This window comes from Palaemon carinicauda, chromosome 23 (genome assembly GCF_036898095.1).
Source record: "Palaemon carinicauda isolate YSFRI2023 chromosome 23, ASM3689809v2, whole genome shotgun sequence".
Lineage (NCBI taxonomy): Eukaryota > Metazoa > Arthropoda > Malacostraca > Decapoda > Palaemonidae > Palaemon > Palaemon carinicauda.
Window position 1 is genome coordinate 72,983,741 of NC_090747.1, and position 11,700 is coordinate 72,995,440.

General features: G+C 40.1%; 1 protein-coding gene across 2 annotated transcripts in view; it reads right to left on the minus strand.

Moving 5' to 3' along the window:
* The window catches only part of Mcm10 (minichromosome maintenance 10 homolog), a 525,621-nt gene that overhangs the window by 83,192 nt on the left and 430,729 nt on the right, over positions 1-11,700 (minus strand). Inside the window, exon 1 of one of the 2 annotated variants that reach the window (XM_068347045.1) lies at positions 9,227-9,468. The exons of the other annotated variant lie outside the window; for it this stretch is intronic. Within the exon in view, the coding sequence (XP_068203146.1) occupies positions 9,227-9,245 (19 nt within the window). The 5' untranslated portion in view covers positions 9,246-9,468. Of the gene's footprint in view, positions 1-9,226; positions 9,469-11,700 lie in introns of those variants that run through there. 2 annotated transcript variants of the gene reach the window in all.

An 11,700-nucleotide genomic window follows, 5' to 3' on the forward strand; every position in this document is an offset into this window, starting at 1 on the left:
TGGTAAGGAAGTCGACTTGAACAATTACTCTGCCTTTTTAAGTACTGTACGTCTTCCTTACGGAGCCTCGCGATCCTCTTAGGATGCTGAGCGACCCCTAGGATCTGAAGTATCAAGGGTTGCAACCCATACAACAGGACCTCATCAAAACCTCTAATCTAGGCGCTTCTCAAGAAATGACTTTGACCACCCGCCAAATCAAGTAGGATGCGAAAGGCTTCTTAGCCTTCCGGACAACCCAAAAACAATAATAAAACATTTCAAGAGAAAGATTAAAAAGGTTATGGAATTAGGGAATTGTAGTGGTTGAGCCCTCACCCACTACTGCACTCGTTGCTACGAATGGTCCCAGAGTGTAGCAGTTCTCGTAAAGAGACTGGACATTCTTAAGATAAAAAGACGCGAACACTGATTTGCTTTTCCAATAGGTTGCGTCGATTATACTTGCAGAGATCTATTTTGTTTAAAGGCCACGGAAGTTGCGACAGCTCTAACTTCGTGTGTCCTTACCTTCAGCAAAGCTTGGTCTTCCTCATTCAGATGGGAATGAGCTTCTCGTATTAACAGTCTGATAAAATAGGATAAAGCATTCTTTGACATAGGCAAAGATGGATTCTTAACTGAACACCATAAAGCTTCAGACGGGCCTCGTAAAGGTTTTTAAATAGAACTTAAGAGCTCTTACAGGACATAAGACTCTTTCTAGTTCATTTCCAACCATACGATAAGTTTGGAATATCGAACAATATTGGTCAAGGCCGAGAAGGCAGCTCGTGTTTGGCTAGAAAACCAAGTTGTAGAACATGTAGCCGTTTCGGATGAGAATCCGATGTTCTTGCTGAAGGCATGAATCTCACTGACTCTTTTAGCTGTGCTAAGCATATCAGGAAAAGAGTCTTAAAGGTGAGATCTTTCAGGGAGGCTGATTGTAGCGGTTCGAACCTGTCTGACATAAGGAATCTTAGTACCACGTCTAAATTCCAACCAGGTGTAACCAAACGACGCTCCTTCGTGGTCTCAAAAGACTTAAGGAGGTCCTGTAGATCTTTATTGTTGGAAAGATCTAAGCCTCTGTGACGGAAGACTGATGCCAACATGCTTCTGTAACCCTTGATAGTGGGAGCTGAAAGAGATCGTTCTTTCCTCAGATATAAGAGAAAGTCAGCTATTTGAGTTACAGAGGTACTGGTCGAGGGTACGGATACTGACTTGCACCAGTTTCGGAAGATTTCCCACTTCGATTGGTAGACTCTAAGGGTGGATGTTCTCCTTGCTCTAGCAATCGCTCTGGTTGCCTCCTTCGAAAAGCCTCTAGCTCTCGAGAGTCTTTCGATAGTCTGAAGGCAGTCAGACGAAGAGCGTGGAGGCCTTGGTGAACCTTCTTTACGCGTGGCTGACGTAGAAGGTCCACCCTTAGGGGAAGTGTTCTGGGAACGTCTACTAGCCATCGAAGAACCTCGGTGAGCCATTCTCTCGCGGGCCAGAGGGAAGCAACTAGCGTCAACCTTGTCCCTTCGTGAGAGGCGAACTTCTGCAGTACCTTGTTGACAATCTTGAACGGAGGGAATGCATATAGATCTAGATGTGACCAATCTAGTAGAAAGGCATCTATATGAACTGCTGCTGGGTCCGGGATTGGTGAGCAAAATATTGGGAGCCTCTTGGTCATCGAGGTTGCGAAGAGATCTATGGTTGGCTGGCCCCAGGTGGCCCAAAGTCTCTTGCATACATCCTTGTGGAGGGTCCATTCTATTGGAATTATTTGTTCCTTCCGACTGAGACAATCTGCCATGACATTCAAGTTGCCTTGGATGAACCTCGTTACTAGTGAAATGTCTAGACCTTTTGACCAGGTGAGGAGGTCCCTTGCGATCTCGTACAATGTCAGAGAGTAGGTCCCTCCTTGCTTGGAGATGTACGCCAAAGCCGTGGTGTTGTCCGAGTTCACCTCCACCACTTTGCCTTGAAGGAGAGACCTGAAGCTTTTCCAGGTCAGACGTACTGCCAGTAGCTCCTTGCAGTTGAAATGCATTGTCCTTTGACTCGAGTTCCATAATCCCGAGCATTCCCTACCGTCTAATGTCGCACCCCAGCCTACGTCCGATGCGTCCGAGAAGAGAACGTGGTTGGGAGTCTGAACAGTCAGGGGAAGACCCTCTCTAAGGTTGATATAGTCTTTCACCAAGTCAGACAAGACTTTATCTTTCCGGAAACCGGGATCGAGACCGCTTCTAGCGTCTTGTCCTTTTTCCAGTGAAAAGCTAGATGGTATAGAAGAGGACGGAGGTGTAGTCTTCCTAGTGACACAAATTGATCCACGGATGACAGTGTCCCTACCAGACTCATCCACAGCCTGACTGGGCAGCGTTCCTTCTTCAGCATCTTCTGGATGGATAGCAGGGCTGGGGGTTGATCGTCTTGTTCAGCAACGTCCTCATCAGAGGGTTCCTCATCCGAAACTGATGAGGAAACGGCAACGGAGTGGGCAACGTCTGACTCGCTGAATCCGGTCGCACTGGTGGATGCGTGACGGAGCCGGACGCAATATCATGGCACTGCTGCACAGTCTGTGAACTGTCAACAACCATGGGTGTGCGAGGAAGTACAGCGTCAACCCGAAACTGTCTAGACTGTCTGGGTTGTGCAGTCAACACCCTACCGGGTTGCTGAGGTTGACGCACTGCGTCACAACAAGTCACCTCTGCTGGTTGTTGAACGTCTTCCTAGTGACACACTGAACGTCAACAACCACCTCCGAGCGTCGCTTAACGTCAACGTGCGACTGGCAACCCACACTGGGTCGCATCGGTGGAGGAACCACCTCAACTGGCAGACGCGAGTAGGTTACCTCAGCGTCAACAGGGCGCACAACCGACCGGTTGGAAGGTTGTTGGCCAGAAGGTTCTTCTCCGCATTTAAGTCCTCTATCAAGGACACAAGCTTGGACTGCATGTCTTGCAGCAAAGCCCATTAAGGGTCTACGGGAGCAGGTGTGGCAACAGACGGGGTTAGCGACTGAGGCGGAACCATTTACCATCCCTGGAAGCCTTGTTATGTGTGACATAATAGTACAGCAAACTTCAAAGGCTCGACAAAAGTTGAGAAGTTGACCTGTAAACAACTTGGAGCGTCTCCTGGCTAGGCGCCAGGGCGAGTCTACCAGACTTGAGAAGTCTATCTGGGCAGAGGCATGAACTCCCAAGCCGAGAACTTCTCTCGTGTCCTATAAGACTCTCGCTCTATAAGCCAGTTTAAAAGAAGGGAAATCAAAGGCTGTATCCCTAAAACTCCTCCTGGTGCAAAAACCAGTCGCCTAGCCAACGTAACGCTCTCTAGGAGAGCGAGAGAGCACTAGCTTAACAACAACGGCTTCGAAGTAGCTAGGCCTAGTGTAAGTTCTGACGTTTAGGCGAACGAGGAGCAGCAGTTACAAGATCCGGACGAAGATCCTTAAAAAATCATCATGATTTAATTAAAGTCCATAGGAGGCTAAGCAGCTTAAGGCTCCTCTCCAAATGACAGAGTCCTCAAAGGAATATCAGTAGGAGGGAGAACAGCACTTTCTCATCTACAGGAACCTTGTCCGATAAAAGCTAGGTTATCTCAGTGAGTCTCTCACTGGTGCATTAGTAGCAGACCAGAAGGCAACGTCATGTAACTGCTTGACAGTCTGAGAACTGTCAACAACTGAACTGTCAACCACAACAGGTGCGTGAGGACATACAGCACTGGTGCATTAGTAGCAGACCAGAAGGCAACGTCATGTAACTGCTTGACAGTCTGTGAACTTTCAACAACTGAACTGTCAACCACAACAGGTGCGTGAGGACATACAGTGTTCACTCGAGACTGCTTTGACTGTCTATACTGAGCAGTCAAAACAACTCTAGAATGCGGAGGTTGACGCACCGCGTCAAAACAAAACAACTTAGACTGTTGTTGTACCTCGCGAACGTCAATGGAAGGTTCCGTGCGTTACTGAACGTCAACATGTGGCTGGCAGGGTACACTGGAACGCATGGGTGGCGGGACTCTCTCAGCTGGAGTGCGGCAGAAGGTTGCCTCAGCGTCCACAGGACGCACAACCGTGTTGGTTGTAGGCTAGAGGTTGGTGCAGTGTCAACCTTCTCCGCACGAAAGTCCCGCATCAATGACGTTAACTGAGACTGCATGGTCTGCAGCACAGACCACTTAGGGTCTACAGGAGCAGGTGCGGCAACAGACGGTGTGACTGCCTGATGCGGTACCGCTTTGCCTCTCTTAGGAGGTGAGCAGTCGTCGGAAGACTGCAGCGAGTCCGAACTGACCCAGTGGCTACAACTGGGCCGTTGGACTTGCGCGGAAGGGACCGACTTGCGCTTAATAAGCTGCGAGACCTTGGTCCATGGTTTCTTACGAGAAACCTCTTCCGCAGACGAGAAATAAATGGGCTCTCTCGTCTTTGTGTGGGTGGGGCGATCTTGGGTAGATACGCCCGAAACCACGGAGGGAAACGTCTGTTCGTTGATCAAGGCCTGACGAACCCATAAGTCGTTCGACATTACTTCTCCCCTGGGCTTGGGAGCTTGCAAGAGGTCCCGGACTAGGTGAACGACAGGCACGAACAGACGAACCCTCGGACGCAACACTGTAACACTTTGCGCATATCACTTTATCACTTTGATTTTCTGTTTTGCACTTATTACACTGAAATCGAAACTTTTACTGATTTCAACCTGAAACACGCAATTCTACCCTTCATTAAAAGGTAGTAATTGCGAAATCAGTCGTATAATGCAGCTATTAATACTAGCAAAAAACAGAAAACATATATAAAGATAAAAAATTCAGTGGCTGGGAAAGACTAAACACTCGTTCAAATAAACTATGTTTACAATCTCTCACCGCACATAGCCTGGGGACAAGAATAAAACCCTAGAAACGTTTTACCTTCTTCCCCGTACAGCGACTAGGGAGGAGAGTAACACGAGAACAACGTTACCCGCTTGAACAGAACGTTTTCTCTCCTCTCTCTCCCTCCGTCTCTATCTCTCTTGATTTCGCACCTAAGAGAAGAGCCCAATTATATTTCGTCAAAAAAACATGTTATTTGACTAAAGGAAAAAATTGAAAGGTTTTTCAATTAAAAAGTTCCTTTAAAATAGAATTTAAAACATTTAAGCTAAGAAAGAATGAACAAAACGTCAGAATCGATTTACTCTTACTGCAAAGTGAAACCGTGATACACTCTCTCTCTATCGTAACGATAGAGCGCATGTTGAACGTCCTGAACGTCAACAACTGCGTAGTCTAAAAAACTAAACGTTAGTTCATCTTTGAAAACAGTACGAAGACTATCAAAGAAATTCTTTCATAAAACATTAAATTTAAAAAATTTTAAATTCTTTAAAGGCTAAAAACGATATAACGGGCTCAACGTTGATTAACTTCGGTTCCAAGTTAGGACCGCCTACTATCAGGAAAGGTCGCGTATAAACAAAACATAAAAATTTATTTTTATATGTTTATAATAAATGGAAAGTTAATCGAAGAGGCCTAATAATGGCCGAGAGATATAAAATATATAGATCTATAACGTGTTAAGCAAAATTACTAAAAACCTAAACACACTTCCGTCTAAGGGAATGGTCGGCCATTTAAAAGTGAAAGAGAGTACATACTCTCTTTGTCATCATAATTAAATCTATCCAAAACGAGTTCAAGTTTTGAGATGAAGATAAAACCCCTGCATAGCGAAAGCTCAAAACTAGAATAGTGTACTTCACCAAATAGTTGTGAAAACAAATCCAGTTAGTAACAGCGTATTAGTAGGTCTTGCCGGTAGCCCGACAGAGAGAAAATTGGTTCTTTGTTTGCTTGGAGTACTAAGTACCTGCTCGACAGATGGCGCTGTTGATGTACACCCCCACCTGCATAGCGATCGCTGGCGTATTTTGACCGTAGGTTTTTCTGTCGAGCAACAGAGTTGCAGCTATATGATCACCGGCTAAGTTTAATATTGAAAAATCACATTTTATTCTATTCTATGTACAATAATTTATATTATTTCCGGAGAAGATAATAAATTTAAAATACACATTAGAGAATACATGGCACAACTAAAATAAATATATACAAATCACATTTTATAATAAATATAAAACAAAAACACAAGACAAGAATACACACACACACACACACACACACACACACACATATATATATATATATATATATATATATATATATATATATATATATATATATATATATATATATATATATATATATATATATATATATATATATATATATATATATATATATATATATATATATACACACATATAATTGAGTTGTTTGTTTATATTTTTTTAGCTAGTGTGTGTGTGTCTGTTTTTCTGCGAGCGAAAGGTAATTAGTGCAGTGGTTGTGTGTGTTGAGAAAGACCGATGGAATAATTGAGTTGTTTGATTATTTTTATAGCTAGTTTAGGACAGTGGGGAATGCCTGGAACGAATGGATTTTCTGATTGACTGTGGCAGGAGACAGTTGTTTGAGTGCTGAATATTATTGTTTTTTACTTTTTATTTTAAAAGTAATTACAAAGTAAGTACAATTAATTTTATTTTTAAAAGTAAGTACAATTTTTTATATTTGCTCGGAGTGATTCTGAATGATTCTGATTATCTTCTACGGAAATAATGTAAATTATTGTACATAGAATAGAATAAAATGTGATATTAATCTTATTTATATTAACGATGACCTTACAAACAATAAAAAAAAATCTGCTGCCAATTGCAAAACAACTCCTATATTGACGGCGAAACGACTCCTATGTTGAGGGCAAACAGACTCCACCAAGTGTGGGTACAATTATGACGGCGAATCGACTTCACCCGGGGGCGAAAGTGACTGACCGCGAAACGACCATACCCCTGTTCATCACCCGAGCCAAAAGAAAAGTGAGCTAGTCACAGGTGTGTGATGGGGGGAGGGGTAGCTAGCTACCCCTCCCTACCCCCTCGCTAACTAGCGAGGGGGTAGTGAACCCTCATTAAAATTCTAATGGCTTGTCATTTCAGCTACGCCGAAAGTAATACCCATATTAAATAGCGTGGTTTGTATTTCCGTTATGGAACAATTATAACTAAATTTAACACCAATATAATTACAACCAGTACAAGTAACAAATCAGATTCTATACCTAAAGGAGACTTTTCAAACCAAGTTCCCTTAAAAATGCCTTCTGTCCCACCGGAATGCTTTGTAATAGGTAATAGAACCACAGGTGGGGCAAATAGTGTCACTTTCACTTTTAAAAACAGCATGATATTGGCAGTATTTCATTATTCTTTTAATGTTACTACAATAATGCAAAACAAAATTTTTATAATTTAAATAACAATTGAGACTAGAACTTGGGAGAAAATCCACTGAAATTGATATCAAAGTAGATGGTAAATGAGAAACCGCACCAGAAGTTGAAGGTTCGCACGCCTACATGTCTCTCAAAAGACTGAAAAATTAGCGGTGGAAATTGTGTGAGAAGTGTCGAAAAGTGTTGTTTCACAGGAAGTTCGTCTGATTGGGTATTCAAGTCATGTGATTCTAATTTTGTTAAAATACTAGTCCCAAGTAAAATGTGGATAACGATCATCGGTTAAAAACTATGACATTTGGATGACGTCTTGCTACGTAAAATACAGTCGATGATGTAATAATTACATCATCTATGTTTTTAATGTATAAACGAACAAACGAGAGCTCAGTCTGAAGAGGAATTTGAGATTTATGAAGTCGAGGGACTTTTTTTTTCAGGTTGGTTCAATTTAGGTTTGATTTTTAAACCACTTCTAGACCTAGTGCCGCTTAGATTTACATGTCAAACGAAGCCTTGGACTTCCCTCTTTTTAGTGAAAGTACTTTAATTTGATAACTTACAGGGGGGGGGGGGGGGAGCTACTGTATAGAATTACCTACTTCCCTCTTGGAGACGTCCTTTCATGATGGTAGTGTAGTTAACACTAAAGAGGAGAGTGGAATAAAATGGCTGTTGTTGAACAACATCCGGGCACCTGTGCATAAATATTTGGAAGCGTGTACAGTAATTGGTTAAAAAAGCCAGGTACTAATTACGTCATTGCATATACACAGAAAGATCCCTATACCAATCGGAACAAAAGCATGTGAAATAACTCGCCATCAGTCTTTCAAATGTAAACAATGGACTTATGAGTGAAAAATATACTTCACATTTTAATCGACCAATACGTAAGTTATTATGCCCCAGCTCCCATTAAACACACTGAAAAATGCCAAACTAGCCAGCACTCCTCCATTTCTTATTACAAATTCTAGTTTTGCTAGTTATTAGAGTATCATTGACCATTAAAAGATTCAAAGTATTGAAGTAAAAGTTCTTTAGATGTTGCTTTATGACAACTCAATTTTTTTTGGATCCCCACCTCTTCCATTTTATCACGTATGCAGTTACAAGTGGACGTCGGAGCCTTTGTATATCAGGGGCCAGTTCCTCATGTGTTGATTAAAAATGGACATCAACTAACCAAAACTTTTCCCCTAACCTAACCTACAAGCCGTGTCCTTACCTACTTACCTTATGGGGGGCTAATGCCTCATCCGACCACCCCACCTTACACTACCGTATTCTAAGTTAGACTTAATAATACATACAGGTGGCCGCTATCCTACTTACACCCCAGGACGTCTCCCCAGTGGGGCATTCAATTTATTTAGATAATTTTTTGAAATTCATAAATTTTTCACTCTATAGCTGTTATTGTTATCTGAAAGTAAAAAGATCACAGAAATAACGACCCGCAATGTTTGTGTGCATAGCAAAACCATGTACCACTTGCCAGATCCACAAGGGCCTAGATTATTACTAGACTACACTTATAAGATATGGTATTCAAAAGTCTGTTTGAATGGATGTCTCATTATGCCTTTACCAGTCTAACTAATAATGTACCACACTATAGTAAAACCTGATTTTGGAATTAGGATCATACTTCTTAAAGGCTTCCTTACCTATAGAAAAGAATTTAAAAAATCCTAAGTCAACAATATCGAATAGCCATACAGTGGTCTAGCCTCAATTAATGTAAGTTATCCTACGGTAGTTACCTTAGCCCGGCCCACAGGTAGGGTTTGGATAACAAAATCTGAAATATTTCCAACTTATTCTTATGTATTTACCATTAAAAATTCTCTAACTCACCTGTTTCACATCCTGCCATGTTGCATATATTGGAAGAGCCCAAGTTGCAGATAAATTGATTAAGAATTTTAACTTATACCACAATGTTTACTTCCGTCAAAATTGACGGCCGAGGCGGGAAACGAAGTAGTAGTAGTAGTTAGGAGTTGCCTTTAGGTTGAAACTTGAACTTGAAACGCCGAAAACAGCTGACGGACGGGTATGTTCACATACTTGTGCTTTGTGATTGTGCTTATAATAGAAATTGTAGGGGTAAAAGTTCTCCGTTTCTGAAAAAAAAGAATAACGACCAAAGCAGCATTATTTGTATAATTCTGGCCATTCTTTTTTTCATTCAGATCTTCCAAATTATCATCCTAAACGTAGTATAGTACTAGATACGCCGTTTAGTCTAACCATCTTGATTTCTCCATCACAAGGTTCAACACTACACAGTATTCTAGATGTTTCATTCCAGCTGTGACCAAATTATTAAAGGATCTTCCTAATCTAGTGGTTGAATCGGTGAAACTTCAGGAGTTTAAACTTGCTGCAAATGTTTATTTATGCTGAACAGGCGGATATAATTCTCTCTACGTAGCTTATAAAGTATGTTCTTACTGATCTTAAGATATCTTATATTTTTATTCATTATTTCTCATACATAATTTATTTACTTCTTTATTTCTTGTCCTCACTAGACACATTTTCTCTATTGCAGCCCTAGGCCTTGTACATCTTGCTTTCCTAACTATGGTTGTAGTTTGGATAATAATAATAATAATAATAATAATAATAATAATAATAATAATAATAATAATAATAATAATAATAATAATAAATAAATAAATAAATAAATAATAATAATAATTTTCCATAAAACCAAAGATGACATCAAAATAGCGTAACAAGAAGGGCCCCATAAAGGCATCTTAGTAGCAAAGTGTGATCTGAAAAATGTCAGATTTTACCTCATAATACAGTAGTGCAGTATATGTCAACCAGTGACAAAAAAAGAAGTACGAAAACAAACGAATCCCAAAGAAAATCCACAGAGAAGGCTATAGCCCGGCGGCAATGTAGAGATGGGAGACTTTAAGTCTTCTAGGTTTCATAGGAAGTCAAGATCTAGACAAAAATGCATGAAAAGATACGACCTCACTGATAATGGAGCCCTAACTAACTACAAAGATGAAACAGCATAGATCAGAGGCGATAGAAGAAGCTCTACAGATTTAATTTGGTTAACATAAGGTTGTATAAAATGTGTGTGCATGGATAAATAGATGAGACAGAAATTATTTGACTTTCCTGACCACCACCTAATAAAAATTTAGGCTTCAAGCAAGTACAAAAGGGAACTATAAATAGGACACTAAAATGGTCAATTACCTGAAAGTAACAGATGAATCAACAGGGCAATAAATGGGAATAGGGTAAATTCCAAGACAAAAGCAGTAACTTAGATAAGCTAGAAATATCAATCAAAGAAGTTAAAACACTCGAAAAGACACTGTTTAGGAGGAGGAATCAAGGAAAAAATAAGATAGAACTTGAGTGAGTTACAGAAGAAATAGTGAGGGAAATTAGTCAGAGAAGAGTATAGATCAAACTAAAGAAGAAGGCTTCAAATATGGAAGAAAGGGAAAGATATGGGGTAGAAGACTTTAGACAGAAACTAAAAGTACAAATGATAGTAAAAAGTTTTTGAAAAATATTAAGAGAAAGTAGAATGAAAGATAATGAATGACAGAAAAATGTACAGGAAAACTGGGGAATGCATAGACAGGTTAAGAAGGAAGAGTATACCAGAAAAAGAATGGATCAGAATATATGACGAGGATAAACAACAGATAGAGAAAGAGAATTTAATAACAGACCGTGTCAAATTATTAAAGAAAATTTACCAAAATACGAAAAATTATGTGGAATGAGAAGGAAATGGGTAAATATAGAAAAGATACGCAGATGATAAGTAGAAAAAAAGATAAGCCAGCAAAAAAAAAAAAAAAAATGGACAGCATAATTCAAGAAAAAATGTATATATTTGACCTGATCCTAAAAAACCAGAGCCAATGAAAGAAATTAACATTACAGAGCAAGACTTAAACCAGTTACAGAGATGAAAAATAATAAAATGCCAGGAATTGATGGCTTAAATCCAATAATATATAAACTATTAATGCAGTCACTCACTCATGAAAGTATTTGCAGAATGTTTAATGATATACTAAATGGTAGGAACACACAAAGCACCTGGTATAAATCCAAAACAATTCTCACACCAAGAATATTATTCCCCACAGTCAGAGATCTTAAGCCAATTACACTCACAAATATTTCATATGGAATATATGTAGACCATAAAGACAAAAACAGAGAAACACACAAGAGACGTAGGGAAAACATGTGAGCTACAATCAGGTTTCACAACTCATAAGAATATTAGATCATTTGCATATATTAGGATGCTGTGCTCAAGAGACAGAAGAAAA